The sequence below is a fragment of the Cydia fagiglandana genome, chromosome 22, assembly GCF_963556715.1.
Source record: "Cydia fagiglandana chromosome 22, ilCydFagi1.1, whole genome shotgun sequence".
Classification (NCBI taxonomy): Eukaryota; Metazoa; Arthropoda; class Insecta; order Lepidoptera; family Tortricidae; genus Cydia; species Cydia fagiglandana.
In genome coordinates, this window is record NC_085953.1 from 1,952,840 (window position 1) to 1,972,700 (window position 19,861).

The 19,861-nt window shown below is 38.4% G+C and overlaps 1 protein-coding gene and 1 long non-coding RNA gene across 12 annotated transcripts in view; one reads left to right on the forward strand and one right to left on the reverse strand.

Annotated features, from left to right (window-relative positions):
- LOC134675587 (uncharacterized) overlaps positions 1–19,861 on the forward strand; it is a 358,978-nt gene that overhangs the window by 252,872 nt on the left and 86,245 nt on the right. The gene's annotated exons all lie outside the window — the stretch shown is intronic.
- Positions 1–19,861, reverse strand: part of LOC134675570 (nuclear factor 1 B-type) — an 80,327-nt gene that overhangs the window by 6,560 nt on the left and 53,906 nt on the right. For 3 of the 11 annotated variants that reach the window (XM_063533859.1, XM_063533867.1, XM_063533861.1), the window contains exons 2-11: positions 18,705–18,860; positions 18,275–18,466; positions 16,809–17,016; positions 14,483–14,551; positions 9,996–10,091; positions 8,407–8,565; positions 7,624–7,725; positions 6,708–6,826; positions 6,234–6,351; positions 5,393–5,559 (exon numbers count right to left, since the gene is read on the reverse strand). In XM_063533859.1, the coding sequence (XP_063389929.1) occupies positions 5,393–5,559; positions 6,234–6,351; positions 6,708–6,826; positions 7,624–7,725; positions 8,407–8,565; positions 9,996–10,091; positions 14,483–14,551; positions 16,809–17,016; positions 18,275–18,466; positions 18,705–18,860 (1,386 nt within the window). Of the gene's footprint in view, positions 1–5,392; positions 5,560–6,233; positions 6,352–6,707; positions 6,827–7,623; positions 7,726–8,406; positions 8,566–9,995; positions 10,092–14,482; positions 14,552–16,808; positions 17,017–18,134; positions 18,236–18,274; positions 18,467–18,704; positions 18,861–19,861 lie in introns of those variants that run through there. The other 8 variants (XM_063533870.1, XM_063533862.1, XM_063533863.1 and 5 more) reach the window with 7 other exon arrangements.

Here is a 19,861-nt window from a genome sequence, read left to right on the forward strand (position 1 = left end):
TCGGAGCGCCATCTGGCTTCTAATCAGTGAACTAATAGGTAGCTTAGTTTTGATTCATTATTTACTACCCTGCAAAATTATATAATTTAATATTTTTAAATGAAAATTATTAAAGCAATATTTATTGCTTAGTTATTTAAATACTACTACTTCATTGTGCTTTTAATTTATTCATGTTATCCTTAGAGATGCCATCTGTTGTAAGGCAGATGAATCAAAATACGCGGGAATGAAGTAGGCCAATCATATGCAAGGGTGGCAAATGTTAACCAATCAAATCTTTGGATTTTGATTCGACCATTGAGGAACTTCCATTAACATGGCGGTTTAGGGGTTCTCATGAAAACCGCGAGCGAGGTTATTTAAGGAACCGAAAAGAGGATTCGAGGCTTTTTCCGTCGGCAGAGCATCGAGTCAAAAAGGAGTCCTGTGAGTGTTAGTTTGTAAGGAAAACCATGTGTTAAGCTTGTTCGCAGATATGAGTATTAGCTGCCGTCTTCACGAATTCAAGATTTGGACAAGAGCCAGCAACCTCAATGGGCGAGACGCAACTTACAGCACCTGGTACCATGGTGGAGCCATGGGCGTGAAGACCGGGCGTGTGGTCACCACGGAGCAGCTACCAAAAGCACTGCATCTCGCAATCATCGAGCGAAGCTTCACCTAGACCATGGGCGTGTATAATTACACGAATCCATCACGTGACCGCTGCCAATGAACTACTTGTGACGGTACGTTAATTCATTAATACCTAATTATTTGCATGTTCTTTTATATTTTGAGGAACAAACATAAGTACATGTTGCATTCGTCCATAGGCTGCAGTAATCTCATACTATCCAAAGGATTGTAGACTTGTTTGATATTGACGAGTTAAATAAAATAGAATCATTCTTTTATATGCTTGTCGTATGAATAGCGGGTAGTTGCATCGATCGTTTTTGATTATACCCTTCATTGACAAACAAAAGTACACTTTTATTCATGGTTTATGTAAGTCCGATTCTCGTACGTTAGTGAATTTTAATACATATAACGGACTGGATCGCAGTGTAGTCTATTCAATTGTATTTGTGCATTAAATACCTTAATTATATATGTGCTGGTGTGATTATATTAATTCAACTTGAAGTTCGTGTAGTGAACGAGCGTTCTTATGATTATGGATTAACCAACTACGAAGGGAATAGGAACGTTAATGCGTTAATCATCATCCATGAGTGTGTATGTATGTATTTTACCCGTTTTATTTAGATGGTAATGTAGGACGCGTCTTGATTTAGATATAAATGAAATAGGTAGATGTGTTTAATTAGATTTAGTTATTGTTGCATTCTTCGATTATATCTTTATCGGTTACTGTAAGTGGTTAATTATTTTAGGTATGAATATCGTTCATAAACTTCCATAAATAGTATTGGACGTAACTTTACCGAACGTTTTAGATTAAGATAGGTACCACAAGTTTAAACATTATAATTTTAAAATATTTATTCTTGGCTTGACAGTAAGATACTCATATTTTGAAGCAATAGATTATAGGTTATTTTCAGTATTAGAGATCCATAAATCTTTATTATTTTAATGATATAGAATATGTCGGCAATTCTAATTAAACTTACAATTTATAATTTTTATAATTGAAATTATGGTCCCTATAAATGCTTCGATGTCTTTGTCCATATAAATCATTAGCTCTGTAGGGCGTAAATGTTTGGTTAGATTAAAATTAGGTACCTATTTAAACCAATTACTTCATAATTTATTAAACACTATTTTACTTCTCAATTCCCGGTTCACGAGTGGGTGCGGCAGCGAGCCTTGTTCCATCAGCGGCTTCGGAGTGTATCTCGGAGCATCCTCGTCTGAGCCTGATTAATCCCACTGCTGCGGACGCCCCTACCTTCTACATGAAGAAACGACCGGCAGCGCTACGCCGCATCTGAACCTTCACTCTACTCATTGGATCTGGTGCAGTATTCACCTGCGTGGGAAGAGCAAGCTTTGGCTTCTCCACGACGTGAGAGTATCGTAGCTCACCAAACAGATCCTAATACGGAAACGGTGACGTAGATCCATTACCAATTATGTTAGCTATACTAAAACGGTTAAATAGGATTATTGATTTATTACGGTGTATTTATCTGTAGGTAGAATTATGGTAGGACATTCGCCTTATTCATATTTTTATGTTTATATTATTGCGGTTTTAATATATGAATAGGTTTATTACGGATTCTGGTTTAGAATGTAGGTACGGATTTTATTTCTTAACGTTCATTATTGATTTAGAAATCTAGTCAATGATTTTTGTGACTATCTGATATGATTTATTTGAAAGCATAAGACCCTTTGACGATGTGAGACTTCTAGGACATTCGGTAAAGCCATCTGTGTGATTATTGGTACCTAATTAATGATCGTGAGTTCGTTCATCCAAACGTGACTTTGAGCTAATCATATACATATATCTCTCTTCTACGATCTGATTCAACTTAAGCTGATTGCGAATCACTGTATCATTTGTAAAGCATTGTAGTTACATTGCTAATGCGTACCATTTTATCTATTATTATTGATAATGTTTGGTAAACAGATTGGTATATTTCTTATGGTCTTACAATTATACTTGAGCTACGAGTCCGTGTGATTCGCAAACAACTATATGCTATAAAGTTCAAGAGTCATGAAATGCTATTGTGGGTGTATATTTTGAATATTTGGTATATAGTTTAATCTATATTTAGCCAATATTTTACTTGCCCAAATTCATTTGTCATATTGAATCAAGTCATTTGACTAGTGTGGTTAATACCTATTACTACCATTTTGGATTACGTCCAATTAAAAGTATATTATATTTATTTACTAACTACACAATTGTAGTTGTTGAAGTTAGTCACATAAGTGGCTGTTTTAACAATGAGGTATTTCGGTATTACCCAAGTTTATTTATTTAAGATATTGCTAAGCAATGGTTTTATGTATACCAGGTTGATGAAATACGTCCATGTGTTTTATTATAGGGCCTGTCCTTGTTTCTATGAAGGGTGTCCCGTCTTTGGCCTCCGGCACTGAAGGGATCTTTGAAAAGGGATCGCTTCAGTGGTTGTAGCACGTTCAGTGGAGCTAAGCTAAGTATATTGATTGTATTAATCTTAATGATTCATGCAATACGTTTACCAACCTCCCCTCACATAGAGGTTCGTGCAACCTGGAGCTGAAATAGGCTGCTGGTCGGAATCTGATTGGATCTGAATATATCCCTTTAGATCCTTACAAGACGCCTTTCACCTCCCTGGCGAGAAATCTGTATTCATCGTTTGCTGGTACAAGCCATTAAAGACTCCTTTATATACTTACTGGTAGGATTATATACATTTATAGGACGAGATGGTTCTGTATCGGAGTCAATGATGATACACAGGTTATTGGCGGGGCGCTAACCCCTTTGCCCGTTCATAGATAACTGAATCATTATTGATCTTGTCCCAAGCTCAGTAATGAGGACAACTTTATTATAAGTGTGTCTATTCAGTATGATTCAACCTGGATTCAAACCTGTATTATGAATGCTTAGCCTTTTGTTGTATATTGGGTAAAGGTAACAAACCCTAATCCAACTGGCTTCTATTCTACTTTTAGTAGTTCTATTTTACTTTCGAGTAAAACTGTAAAATAAATAATGAAATGACTGATCTCATGATATTGGGGGCGACTCTTATATCATTGCTGTGTATATGGTCTCTCTTGGGCACTATTTGTCTATTCATTACATACTAGACTCTGTTTCAGATCTGCTTGTTTGTCTCATCCATATGTGAAATACTCCAATACGCAAAGCTATTGGGTACTCTGCATGTACGTTAGGTTGATAGGGTTTTACCAGAAGGTAGTACAGTCAAATGCACGTCCGACGACTAAGTCGAATAATAGGACGAACCCAACATGGTTAGCATGATCGATTTTATATACCCAAGGGATTGCATATTATGCAAGTTACTATGTAACACCCCACTAGGGTTGGATAGGGACCACCTGAGGGTTGCGCATTTGAATGTACGTCTACATGACTTTTACTTCTCTGGTATTGCGTGGAGTGGATCACAATGGGACTACAGTTCAGACATAGTTGCTTTATAGTAGCGGCGTATGCACAGTAATTTTATAGGGCACACAAAGTGGCCTTATGGTTGACTGCAATCAGTTATTTTATTTTACAATGCTGACTTATTAAAGATAAAATTGTAAGAAGCCAGACCACTCTCCTTTCACATTCCTAAACTTATTATATATACTGGAATAATGTTAATATGCCATTCGCAACATAAGTTAATAAATCTAAACTACTATATTTTATTAATAGAACTTGTTACAACCCATTTTCATATTTAAAATTTTTGACTCAAACAGGTTTAAAACTTACTTAATTTCATTATTTTCAGACATCCATTTATTTAAATTAGAAATATATTGAATTTTGATATCTTACAATAGCATTTTATGTGAATAGGGTAGGATTTATAGTAGTCGTTTAGTTAATAAATAGTATTCCGTTATTTTGATAGGATTATATGAATTTCACCTTCTCTAGGAGCGTTACTTGACATTTCTAGTCGTTTATATTTAGGATCCTTTCGACATATTTTTATTTTAGGAGCGTTTTTCTGTTAAATTTTGTATTTTAGGTTACTAATTACGTATTAGGTAATATTTAAGAGATATTGTGCTTGTCGGAACATATTTCAGATTTTATGTAGTAACATGTTTCACACCTCGGAGAGCTTAGGTTATTACTTTTCATAATGTTGGTCTATATTTCTCTGCTAGATGATCTTGCCATATTTTTCTTATATATTTACATAAGATTTCATTTCTTATTGTGACATATTTTATTATGGTTGTGTACAGGTTAAACTTGGGCAGTCAGGTTTTTGTCCCGTCTTGTTTTCCTGACTTAGGTATTTGGCCCTAGCAATCAAGGCGGTATATCCTAATGTGTCCTAACCAGACTTCATTGGATATAGAGCTTATAAATTATTTAATTAATTCGGCTTACAAACTTAACATATTTGAATGCAATAAATCAAATTCGTTAGCATTCAATACCTTGTTTATTTTATACTTCATCCCCTCTAGCCTAGATCCTTATATACTAAATTTCAATATTACTTTCCAAAGTTTTCAATAATAGAGAAAGTTCAGGAAAATTTCAGTATTTCAGATTATAAAGCTTTTATAGTAGAGCTTAGGCTGAATGAGTTATTACACAGTGTTGCCACTTTTTAATTTCTACTCTTTTTTGTCAAGCTGTAAGAGGGCTTGACCAAAAACTGTATTGGGTGGCAATCACAATAGATCAGGAATGGAACGAAGAAGAAACACGGTGTACCTGCTGTGGCTGTGAGAAGTGGTTGTAGTGCGATATCGGCGGGCAGTCGGCGCGGTAGTGCGGCGAGCGCCGGCGGGGGGAGGTCGGCGGGGAGCGCTCCGGGGACGGCGGGGAACTTAGCTCGCTCGCTGGGAGGGAGGATAGCGCCATGTAATCCTCGCGGGCCGCTGTAACATGATTAAAATAACTTAAATAGTAATAAGATTAATTACCTATCTCTAATATTTAATAATCCTAACTTTTTTCTTACAAATAACCGAAATTGGTTGAATTTTTTGTTGAGTAATTCCCCTTCCATGTGGGTTTGACTGCTTTGACTAGATCGTCGATCTCCTTCGTTTGACCGATTTTCTCCTCACTGCCTCAACGTGTGATATTGTGTAGACAGATTAGAATGAAGTCTTGAAGTCAGAAAAAAGGTGAAAGCCGTCTGGACGTTACGAATGATGACAAGAGGTCTTATCTTAGAGGGGAATGGTCTTACTAAAGATGATGGCGGAAATCGTGCAAAGTGAAGCAGATAAAGTAGGAAGCAGACCCTGGGCTCCGAAGCAACAGTGGAGATCTAACCGCGATAAACGCTAACTAACACTAGCCTCCTAAGGCCAAGCCATACAAAAGAAAAACACAAAAATTGCCCATGAAATATGAACCTACAGGGCATAGAGTTGATTTTGATTTGTTTGAAAATTGAACGACACAAAAGAAATGCAACTCTGTTTCAATTGCATAGGTTTTAAATTTCATCGAACCGAAGATGTACTATAGGTAGGACCTTGGGCCTTAGGATACTAGAGAGGTAGAGAAATTAGTGAATGGAGTGTGTAGTGGTGTGACTTACAACAATTACCTGTGGACCGTATGATGGCCACGGGGCGCGCCATCGGCGGCAGTGGTGCTGGCGGTAGCATCGAGCTGCTGAAATAAGCTGGCTTCGGACTTCGGGAGAGGCCGTGAACCTGGAACGAGACAAATATCCAAACATTCATCGGAATCTTCTTCTTTTTCGGCTCAGTTAATCCTCATAAATCTCTTTCTACCTACACGATTTCATTATGACTCAATAGGTAGGGTGACTGCTATAGTAATTGGTCACTCTTAACATTATATTGCCTTGTTTCTTCTGTCTCGTATGGAATGGCCAAATACTTTGGAGTAGCCACTAACTTATAGCAGTCACCCTAAGTGCAGATTATCTAAATATGAAGACTTAAAACTTAAGTCAAAGACTATTAGATATTTCTATTAATATTACTCTCGGAATCATCAAAAGAGTAGCGTTTGCGACGATGCTGGTAAAATATTGTAATGTTACCTGCAGTTGCTGAACATCCGTAGGCTCCTGACAGACGAAGGTGACGAAGTCTCCGAGCGAGTCCTGCGGCGTCCCGTCGTATTTAGCGCTGGAGTGGTGGCTGCTCAACGCGTCTGACGCTGGAAGGGAAACAGCAACTTATTATTTACTTATATGGCGAATGAGTAAAGAAAAATGGTAATCACATCGAAAGATGCCTAAAGCACAAGTCATAATCAGGAAGAGACACTGACCAAGGCATATAAAAATAAAACTTATGATTCTTCTAAGACTTACAAGTGGTCGTGGCCATGTCCAATGTCCATCAAGTTGCGAGTTGCAAATTTTATTTGTTCCTTACAATTAGAATCAATTCATTGTAGCCTTGATTTAATCAGTACCCTTGTAAGACTACCATCACTAAGGTAGGCTCATTGGGTGGACGACATTTGGAAGATAGCGAGGCACTTCTGGATGACACTAGCCCAGGACTGGGAGTCTCAGAGGCGAAGAGAGAACCTTCGTGTGCGGTGCTCAGCAGTGAGCGACAGGGGGCTAAATGCCGATAATAATGTCCATTTTATTTGCTTAGGGAACTGAGAAAAGTCTTAAAAGTCTTAAACTAGTCAAACCGAAAACTATTTTTAATAAATTTTAATTTTCTTAATAATTTTCCACTACAAAATCGTGTCATGTTGCATGCCATATAAAAATTAGGTTAAATTTACTGTAGTATTAAGTTTTAGTTAAGTACTTACATTGCTATGTACCCTAACAGGGTTCATGTGAACACTAGCTGTAAAATGCTCTTTGTAAGACCTTATGTAACACATGATTATAAATGCAATAAATGAATTAAATGAATTAAATGAATTAATACAATCAGGAAAAGCTGACGGCACCTTCAAATGGTATCTGCATACTTTTCGTCACTCACCAGTTGGATGTGTGTCGGTGGGCGGCGGTGGGTGCTGGTAGAATATAGTGTTGGATGATACCAACGGGGCTTGGCTGAGACCCGCAGAACTAGGAGGGATACCTGAAATAAAAAATAGAAGCGATTAAATAAAGGCATGAGCAAAAAGACCAAGAAAGTCTAGACCGATGCTTCAAAGCCAGCAACGCACTTACAACACCTATGGGTGTCCATGGGCGACGGTAATCGCTTACCATTAGGTGATTCATCTGCTCGTTTGCCTCGTATATCATAAAAAAAGGATTGACCTGGATATATCTAGGTTACTTACTGAAATATTGTTGGCGTGGCGTTCTCTGCCAGAAGTCCGTAATAATCCTCTAGGTTTATACCGAAGATAGCTCTTGAAGGCTGGAGTATACAGATAACTTACTGAAACATTGTCCTACGAGCATAATAGACGGCGTGGTTCGCGAAGGCTCAAACGCGGTCGGCGCGGGGCTATTATACCCGCAGTATAGTATTCCAACTCGAGCGTTATACCAGGGATTCAGAAATCCTGAAGTAAGGTGAAGAATCTTTATGCTTTACTGTGCCTTGCTCTGCCCTGACAGCAGCTTTATACCTGCCTCTTGAAGAAGACTGGAGTATCTTCAGTAGATGAAAGGTCTTTAATGCAGGATACTGAAACATTGTACTACAAGCGCAGAAGACGTAGTGCTTTCTGCCAAAGGCTCTAAGGCGGGTGGAGCGGGTGTACTGTACCCAAAATAGTCCTCGAGCTTTATACCGAAGTAAACTTACTGAAACACTGTCCAACCAGCATAGATGGCGTTGCTCGCTCAGCTGGAGGCTCGAAGGCAGGTGTTGCGGGGCTATTGTACCCGCAGTAGTACCCCGACTCGAGCTTAATGCCCCCTGAGCCGCTTGGGGACTCTGACCCCGTTTCTTGGAGGATTGAGGCTGGAGTTTAATAATAATAGGTTATTTTAATAACAAAACTTCCGTGAGACACAGACATATTCAATATATTAAAAACGGGTCACTCACGTATTCGAATCGATGATCGATCGATGATTGATGATCGATGTCGAGCGTTTTTCGACTTAAATACGTGCGTGACCCGTTTTTAATATATTTAATATAATAGGTTATTAAAGAAGTATAGTATGCTAGTGTTATTATAAGACTGCTCTCTTCCTAGCCCACTCTTAACACTTTCTAACTGATAAAGAATAACATATAGACACTAATAGATAACTCTTGAAGTCTGAGCACCTAGCGAAACCATTTAGAAACTAGGTACTTAAAGTTAAACAAAATTAATCATTCAGAAGATATGAAAGTTTATATTTAAATCTAAGACCTTTCGCCTTTTTGGAATGATTACTTAAACTTAAAAAATTATGCGTTGTGTTTTTTTATCTATTATTTTATGATTAACAAAAGGTAGATAATCAAAATCTTTAATTTTTTTTTGAAATCGCATATTACAAAGTTTCCCAGCAGCGTTTACATTGTCATTATTGAATTGGAGGCCGCACATAGGTCCATATTTAACAACTAAGTGGACATCTTCAGAAGAAATGTAGCACTTATATCTATGTCATCATCATCATCTCCTAGCCGTTTATAATATTTAGACGGATAGAGTGGAGGCAGATCTCCGTGAGGCGTCGAAAGCTTGCGTGATACCGCTCAGGACCAAGCAAAGTGGCGTGCTCTTATGTTGGAGGAAAAGACTCATTTTAGGTCATCTCGCCAGCCAAGTAAGTATCTTCTTCTTCCGCGCGTTATCCCGGCATTTCGCCACGGCTCATGAGAACCTGGGGTCCGCTTGACAACTAATCCCATGATTTGACGTAGGCACTAGTTTTTACGAAAGCGACTGCCATCTGACCTTCCAACCCAGAGGGTAAACTAGGCCTTATTGGGATTAGTCCGGTTTCCTCACGATGTTTTCCTTCACCGAAAAGCGACTGGTAAATATCAAATGATATTTCGTACATAAGTTCCGAAAAACTCATTGGTACGAGCCGGGGTTTGAACCCGCGACCTCCCGATTGCAAGTCGCACGCTCTCACCGCTAGGCCACCAGCGCTTCCAGCCAAGTAAGTATATTTATATTTAATTACACAAACGGGTCTACCGCGATATAATTTCATTGTTTTTATCTTTAATTCCGACGTTTCAGCTGAGTTGCACCAGCAACATTTGTTGGGACGTCAGTCTTTCCATGACCACAGCTGGTGCAACTCAGCTGAAACGTCGGAATTAAAGGTAAAAACAATGAAATTATATCGTGGTAGACCCGTTTTTGTAATTAAATATGTGTACAAACGCGACATTAAAGTGTTATAAGTATATTTATGTAATAAAGTTGTAAAGATTACCTTTGGACAGCTTCCAGAGTTCCTTCGAGGAGAAGACGCCGGTCGCTAGAATAATATCGTTGCAAATTACTCCGTTGTACGGATTGTGGCTATAGCCTGAAAGTTCCCAGATACATTCAGTCGTGACATCGCTGTAGACTAGGGGGTCATTTCAGCAATGTCGTGACATGTCCAATATATTAAAACGAGTCGAAAATTGCTCGACATATTTCAATTCGGAGGACCATCAGCAAATCAGCATTGGCGTACCGGCGCTGACTACGGACTGCTGACGCGAACCACGTTCGACATGTTGCCTCCCTGTCACACTTACGTACAAATTTACAAGTGCGAGAGAGAGGCAACACGTCGAACGTGGTTCGCGTTAGGCCCTCAGACTATGGGAGTCAAACATGTCCAGCAATTTTCGACTTGAAATACGTGAGTGACCCGTATTAATAAATTTAACATGTCAAATAAGATGTAGAAGCCTGTGTGGAAAGAGAAAAGTTGTGAAATGTAAGGAAGCCCAAACATTTCACGACTTCTCTTTCCTCAAGATTCTACTTTAAAACTTAGAGTTTTAGAGACGTTGCTTGTTCTGTTCACGTTGTGAGATTCATCTATAACCACAAATATCTTTCATGTATTTAAATCAAAAATTGCACGTTAATGTGCGATTGTGATGAACAAACAATAATTATAAGAATGAAAAACATTATTATATATGTCTACAAAAATGTTAACTGTGTAAATTGTAAACCACGGAAGATTTAGTTTTTTACCTTTTAACTTCATGATTCGTAGGTAAAATATACCGAGGTAATTTCGCAAAACAAAATAGATAACAGTTCATAGGACATTACAAAGACTTAATTAATTTTTCAAGAATAAAACAAAAAAAACATACTAGAGTTAGGTATACCAAGAAAATCTGCAGCGATTTTGATAGCCCACGCAGTGCAAGTGTTATTTTAAAAGTCAAACTTCTATGACATGATGACGTATAAGTAACACTTGCACTGCGTGGGCTATCAAAATCACTGCATACTTTTCTTTGTCTCTATAATAACCTGAATTTAAACATGGAATCCCTTAATATTGCTGAAATGGACCAACGGACCGACAACTATTTAAACTATGCAGTTCCAGCATCCATACTAACTGTACGAGTATGAACACTAAAACTATCTATATCTAACACTATATTGAATGGTCTATAATTTTCCATACAAATACAGGGGGCATATTTACAGGAAGCCACATATACATTCCTCTGGATGAGACATCGCATACCAAAAATATCAAGTCTATTTATAATAAGATGATGACGGATATTTCAAGTCAGATAAGTCATAGAAGCCAAAGAACAAAAAGGTCTTAAGACCTTGTATTTAGCGCTGTATTTATAATCTTTATTTTCAGTGAATCTTCAATAGAGTTTACATTCTAAAGCGCACTACGATGTAGTGCATAATTGTTTTCCATCGTATTTTCTCGGAAACGTTCGTATTTGTCATGCTGCTTCAGTCAACCTCAGTACTTTTTGTACCGAGACTGACTGAAATAGCAACACGTTCGTACGTTTCCGTCAAAATACGATGGAAAACAATTATGCACTATATCTGTAGTTATGTATAGCGTCGTTGAAACAATTGAAAATTTTGGCTGCATCGACTCATCGTCAATTATCATTTAAACTGAAAATAGTCAATGCTTTTCTGTAACTAAAATGAAGTATACGTTAGAAAAGCATCGACGTATACAAAGATAAAAAGAGTGAAAGAGAAAGAACACCGACTACATGTACAAATAACAACAAACGAGCATGATCAAATCTGTACTAGTGAGCGAAAATTGTTGAAATAAATTATAGCTAAATCGATTGGGCAGTACATATAAGAAATAGCAATATTTAATAAAATAATACATCAAATTAAAGTAAATATATTAAAAAAAAAAAAAAAAATTAACACACAAACTCAATCTTAAATAATTTATGAAAATGATTCTTAAAAACAATTAAATACTGTTTAACTCCAAATAGCAAACGGCTCGATTCGCACTTTATGATACGTCAATTAATAGATCTAGAAACAATATAGATTAGATATGTCAATGTCAAATGTGCCGTTTCTTCAAACAACAACGTCACTTTTGACACTGACATATCTAATCCATATCGTTTCTAGATCTATTAATTGACGTATCTTAAAGTTCGAATCGGGCAGTAAGTAACTCTTCCAGACAATCTTTTGTAGAATCGATGCAAGAAAATTTTAGAGATAAAAGAAACCATACCACAGTTATGTCTAATAAAACTACAAAACTTATTTGTTTACTCAATAAACATATCATAGTGCATTGTAATCTCACACAATATATACACAGACTTAAATAACCAAAACTTTCGCTCACAGTAAAGATAAAAAGACAAAAATACGTCCAAATCAGAAAATAATTTTGAAACCAAAAAGCATGAAAGGTGTGAGAGCAAGCCAATGCGGGATTAAAATTTAAAATCCACAAAATTACTAGAGAAAATTAAAGAAAATTTGTAAGACACTGTGCAACACCAATCACTGGTCATGTTGTTTCTTTGGAAGTAAACGTGGTGGTCAGTTTACAATGTAAAAAATTTAAATATAAATAGACGATTTGTTACGGGGTAGGTATATCAAAACCTGTACCAGTAAAATCAGTCGTTTTACATTTACACCTAAAAAATTCTGTTACGGTATGGGTGGACTTAACCAATCTTGCATATTAATTTTATTTATTTGTTTCATATTATAATTTATTTTTCCTGTAAATTGTGATTTTTACACGACTGCCCAAACAAAAAGAGTGTATTGTTTCATGTGTTGTGATAGAACTCAGCATCTGAATGTTTTTTTTTTTTAATTTAATATTTACTGTTTTGAAAAAAACTACTCACAGAGTTTTTGCGGAAACTTCTCGGGGTTTTCGTTATAAATTAAGGTCTTTACGAAAGTTGGTAGTTTTTTTACACTCATAAGTGCATTTGTAACTTGCAAAAATTAATGAAAGAAAATATTTTGTTTACATGAATTTCAGTTATACCTTTTGGAAGATTATCGGTTAGTTTAGAAGAGGGGGCGTGCATGAACTATAGGGGGCAGCATAGGAGCCGTCAGATTTTTGGCGCGAGTCGTAAATGTTACGTTTATGCTTCCGATGTAGCCCACAAGATGGCAGAACCTACTGCACAAGGAAACGTACCAACGAGAACGGTAGATGGTAGCACTTGCTTTGGCAATGTAGATGTGCACATATGTTTCCGATTCAAGCCACAAGATGGCAGCACCTCCAACGCGCACGGTTCCTATAGTACTGGTTAAGGCCCCCCGCTGTGTCGTTCATTTGGTTTCAAAAATGGAACCATCTAATTATAACAACTACTTTTAAATTTAACAAGTTTGTGTGTCATCGCATCAGTGACTGACTTAAGATACAACGAACGAGTTTAGTTAGACTAAGGGTCGGTTGCACCAAACTGTTACGAACGTTAAAGAGTTCGCTAAATTTTTATGTATGGAAAGTTTCATAGTAAAGGCGCGGGGCGCGCCGGCTGACGATGATCAGTCTGTCAAATGTGGTTGGTGCAACTGGCACTAACAATCGTGTCTTGTGAATGCACTTTGCTATCTGACGAGATACTCAATGAGCTTCAGTAGGTACTAACCTTTATGTCAGGTTTAAATTGTGAAGAAGTTACTGAACGATATTCCTATTTGGTGTTTCTTTGATTTGAATGATGTCATACCTAATGTATAGGTATGTTTTTACGCAAAATAAATATTTTCTATTTCTATTAAATTCATTATGTAGTAAATTCATAATTAGTGTATGATTCATATTGAATTAAGGTATTTGGTTTCCTTCTATTAGATTTATTTTCACATTTAAAATAGTTATGTTATGATATATACGAGTAGTAGGTACTTTTCAAATCTCTAGTCGTCTTGTCTAACGAAATGAACAAATTTGATGCTACTTTCTGTTGGGATGGTTTTATTACAGATGGCGCTATTGACGTTGTCAAGTTTTATCAATTTGCTATTTTATAGTCTGTCAAGCCACTTCCGTCAGTATAGTCAGACCATAAAAGTCTGCAGCAATTTTGATAGCCCACGCCGCAGTGCAAGTGTCATTTTAAACGTCAAACTTCTATGAAATTATGACATCTACATAACACTTACACTGCGTGGGCTATCAAATCCGCTGCAGACTTTGTTTGGTGCGACTATTGAAAAATGTAGATGCCAAGGATTATCGTCTCTTAAAAAAATTGGATTTCGCACCTTTTTTACTGACAACGTCGTTTGACAGACTATATCTTATAGCAAGTTTCAGACAATGGTTTGGCTATTTTGCAATTATTATTTTCATAATTTAGTCTCTATTTCGAAGGCATTAAAGACGAAATTCGTAAACCGACCACCATAAAGAAACAACACACCGCACACCGACAGCGCCGGCGTTACCTTTGCTCTTGGCGTCATGTTCGTTCTCTTTCTCCCGCGGGTTGGGTGAGAGAGAGCCACTTAGGATATCTGAAACACATTAGCTGTTAAAGGATATGATGAACTTATTTTACGGTTTAGTGCAGAGATCACTAATGACCCGTAAGCTCTTAAGGCCCGTCCAGACGGGATGATCAAATCGACCAATTTGATCAGGAAAAATATTGGCATTAATCTCATGAGATTGACACGTACACAATTTAATCGCCAATTTTAGATTGTAGTGACATTTGAGATCTCGAAATTAAAAACGCGCATAATAGTGTCGAAAATAAGCATGCTTGCGTCCGCATCTCCAATTGATCGGTCAAAATCTTAAATCGAATCGAGTGGGATCGGCGAGCCAGTTTCATTTCTGCGTCCGTCTGATTTGATCAGACAATTTAGTTACTGTGGGCGAAAATTGTTCCATCTGGACTGGCCTTTAGAAATCCAAAGGTGTAAATCCGGCCCCCAAAAAGGCAGATGAATACGCAAAGGCCTATGACCCTCAGATCAAAATGATTGGAAACTCTGATCCAATGACAGTTATGTGATAATGACACATTTAAATGAATATGGAAGCACGCTATCTCTCTTTATTTTCATGCCTCTAGCTTTAGCACAACAATTGACCAGCGGTTTAAAGAAAATCTGCGGGCTATTGATTATTACAACTCCAGTAATATGTAAATAAAAGCTTTTAAAAAGGAATGCAATTCAATGCAAAAAAAAATGCTATGACGTTAAAACAAAATCCAGTGAATTGTCCATTACTGACCATTGTCTATTACAAAGAAAATTTTAAATTTAATTGGACCAAATTTTTATGTGATTCTGGACTTCTGTATACTACTTATTCGTCTTGAATGGTAGGTTTGATTTATTCACGTATGATGAGGTTTGATCAAAGCAAACATGAAATACGCCCGCCTCTCCATACACCAATATGCACCTCAGTGGCGAGCGAGCAGAAGGCCTGCCGCGAATCACTTTCGACCTGCTACCTCTCTGTCGCATTTGTAAATTCGTACATAAGTGGGACAGGGAGGCAACACGTCGAACGTTGTTCGCGGTAGGGACTCAGGAGTTCAGCGGGGCGTGCAGCGTTGCGTCGAGCGTCACTGAGGCATCGCATTTACGTTTTCATATATTTGTTTAATAGCTCCTTTACCTTAGTGCACTGCCTTATGCCTACCTACACTATCGGCGATGATAGACGATAACTGGCGTGGACGATAGTGTAGAAGGCACATTCGGCAGTCCCCGCCAGTCGTCGTTTTTCATCGCCTGCGATCCGTGTGATGTCGGTTATTGGGCACGCATCAAAGGGAATGTGGATGCTTGCACGAATATCTTGCCGATGATTCTATCAACGATCATTGCCGATAGTGTAAGCGAATAACCCAGTGTAAGGCCTGAGTGGACGCTAGAGTTGGGCGTGTAGAGAGGCGGGGCGTGTGGCGTGCATGTTAAACAAATGCAAACGTATAGGAGCGGCCTTAGTGCACGCTGCTCAAATTACTTGTGAGCCCGACGCCACGCTGCAAGCCCCGCCAGACGCTCCGCTTCGAGCGTCCACTCAGGTCGTACACTAACGGCTCAGCCACGACATCGAGCGACTTGCGACGGCGGGAGCGATAACCATAGATTGGAGCGAAAGGTCCGATCGCTGTGTCACGCTTCAACCTATGGTTATCGCTCCCGCCATCACAAGTCGCTCGATGTCGCGGCCGAGCCGTAAGGGCTGATTTAGCCGGCGAACACGCATGCGATTTTACTTACATTGCGGACTGTTAGTTACGTCCAATTCAACCGACCGATCAAAACCCGCAATGGTATCAAACTCGCATGCAAATTCTCGCATCGTCTAAATCGGGATTAAGCTATCTACAAGTTAGATAAGTGAGCGAAAGACCTGGCAGACCGTCGCTCCCATTACCATAGCTGTTTATAAAGTTGGCCAGATACAGGTCTAGCTCCCTCACGGACACGTTGATGTAACTCAACGATCATTGCCGATAGTGGAAGCGAATAACCCAGTGTAAGGCCTGAGTGGACGCTAGAGTTGGGCGTGCAGAGAGGCGGGGCGTGTGGCGTGTATGTTAAACAAATGCAAACGTATAGGAGCGGCCTTAGTGCACGCTGCTCAAATTACTTGTGAGCCCGACGCCACGCTATACGCTCCGCTTCGAGCGTCCACTCAGGTCTTACACTAAAGGAGCCATAACATAGACGCGCTGGACGCCCCGCTGCCGCTAGCCACCATGCTTAAGCTATCTACAAGTTAGATAAGTGAGCGAAAGACCTGGCAGACCGTCGCTCCCATTACCATAGCTGTTTATGAAGTTGGCCAGATACAGGTCTAGCTCCCTCACGGACACGTTGATGTGGTACGGGTTCACGCAGAGGCCGGGCTGCGCGCACTCCGGGTGCTTCTCTAACCGTTCCCCGTCTGTGCTCTCGAGGGGTATCGCTTTGAACAGTATTACCATTACTAGGTCTAGGCGCCACACCTGGAAAATAGAGTTTCAAGTTTCAAGTTTTTTATTGTATGTAAGAATCAGATTACATTGCAGGTGGAATATACAGTTACACATTTAGTTACACCGAAACTTTACCTTTTCAGGTGTACATAAATACATTTATAGTATACATATTTAGTTACATATTAGGAACACTCATGATAAACTTAAATAATCATTTATACAGTAAAAACATTTTTCTATTAGCCACATTTTTATATTTGTTTGAAATGCTCAAGTTCCATGTATTTGTTTTGAAATGCTCAAGGTCCATGTCAAGTTGGGTGTTTAAGGGTTTGTTGTGCATTTTGTAACTTTACAATTACTATCTATATCGATCAGACAGATAGAATAGCCGGTCTAACAAGTTTGTCAGTAGAAAAATGCGGGTAATTCAAATTTTCTATAGGAAGATTACCCTTCACCACTACGTTTTTTTTAATTTGCCGCTTTTTGCTACTGACAGAAATGGCTTGACAGACTACAGATTCAACGATCAGTTCTGACCATAGATATAAGATCAGTTCTAATACTACAGATTATGTCTATGTCTAAATTATGTTTCTTTGTATATTTTTTGGCTGTCGTTGTCATTGCACAAATCCACGCCACTAGGGTTTGCAATCCGGATCCGAAATGTATGAAATTATCCGGATCTGGATCCGGATCCGCGGATCTTCCCATACATTTCGGATCCGTCGTGCAAACCCTACACGCCACCCTAAAGCTGTCGCTGTAATTAAATTTTAACTGTCTTAATTTTACAGATAACATGTGGGCATACGAATAATTATGTAATCTTTCTCATCTTAACACCAGCCTACCTCAAGCAGTCTATCCTCCTCATCTTGCCCTTATGATTTTGGTTTGTATCACACACACAGCCTGCCTTACCCAGGTGATACTCATGACGAAAATCTTCCAACATTGCCAATTCTATAGATATATAAAAACATATATCTGTCTCAACTTATCAGCCTGTCTCAAGCAGTCTATCCTTCTCATCTTGCCCTTCTGATCTGGGTTGGAGAGCACACACACAGCGGGCCTTTTCCCCGTGATGCTCAGGACGAAATTTATAGTTATATACAAACATATATCTGTCTCACCTTATCAGCCTGTCTCAAGCAGTCTATCCTCCTCATCTTGCCCTTCTGATCTGGGTTGGAGAGCACACACGCAGCGGGCATTTTCCCGGTGATGCACAGGACGAAATTTATAGTTATATACAAACATATATCTGTCTCACCTTATCAGCCTGTCTCAAGCAGTCTATCCTCCTCATCTTGCCCTTCTGATCTGGGTTGGAGAGCACACACACAGCGGGCCTTTTCCCCGTGATGCTCAGGACGAAATCCTCCCGACAATCCTGTGTGATGTCCTTTCTCAACTTTCCTAAGAGCCGCGATGCCCATTTTTGTTTTACTTCTGCCTTTTCGTTCTGAAATAGCCATTGAAAAGGTAAAAAATAATTTAAAATTGTCTTTATTTTTCCCGGAGGCCAAATATTGTGGCCAAAAATTCGACAACTGTAGCACTACTCTACGCTATTGGTCGTGTAAGAACCTACAAAAATACAAAACCATCAATTTCAACCGTAAAAGCGGGCACACCTTTACATTTTCTTTTTACCTTTACTTGTAAAATACCACTATTTGTAAATAAACATCAAAAATTACCTGTAATTCATACTTTGTATGCCGCTCCTCTTCAAGACTCATCCGTTTTTCGTGTTTCTTATAATATTTCCGCTTCGCCGCTTGCAGATTGAACCATGTGTACGAAAAGGACTTTACGAAGGGCATCAGGGCCTCTATGAACGGATGGAACTCGTCCTGTGAACATTCCAATAACCAGAAACTGGTTAGAACTAAAATACAAACGGATGTTCAATATCAGATCCCGATATTTATTTCAAGATCCTGACCACGATAATCTTACAGCGATCGATTAAATAATGATTCCGGGCCAATAAAAAGAACTTTAAAAATTTGCCTGACTTGTCTTTTTATAATCATAATCAAAAATTTTATTTCAAAGAATATGCTTTGTTCAATTTTGTTGGCGATAATATTTAGTGGGGTTTTTTGACAGGATCTTAGAGACATTGCTTCGTTTTTGTAATATACTTAGATTTGTATAAACGGTCAATTAAACAAAAATATCAATACAAAAGAATATTTTACAATCTTCCATGACCGGGACTCGAACCCGAGACTTTTTTTTAAACTGGCGCCCAACGTGGGGCTATATTTTGGCGACGAGAACTCCACAAAACTTCTCAAGTTTTTACAAGCAGTTAGCTGTGAAATATTGCTGCTTTCAGGAAACTTGAAGACAATGGAACGTAGATCAAATGCAATTCTTATTCTTAAGTTAATCCAAATTTACTTAATGTATAACTTAAATAGCTGTGGGATGGAAACATTCGTTAATCATGGCATACAAACATTTTTCTAAACGAGTACAAAGGTATTGACATTATTAACATAGTACATACATTGAAGTGTTTTGATGATATATTATTGTTAATATATTCTCAAAATCTTAAGTAAACATAGGCTTTTAAAACGGAAGACAAAAAGCTGCAAGGCGAACGTCTTGAACTATAATTAATAGAAATGGTTCCTTAGGTATCTAAAAAAATCCAGTAAAAATATTTCATGGTACGATAAACGTAGTAATACGTAACAGTAAATTGATGACACACTGCCTTACGTGCCCTACGCATGTGGTGTACAGTCACCTACAACAATATGTTACGAGTACACAACGAAGGCCGCAAAAATATGTGACACGTTCTTATGGCTCTACAAATAAGATCGTGTCAGATATT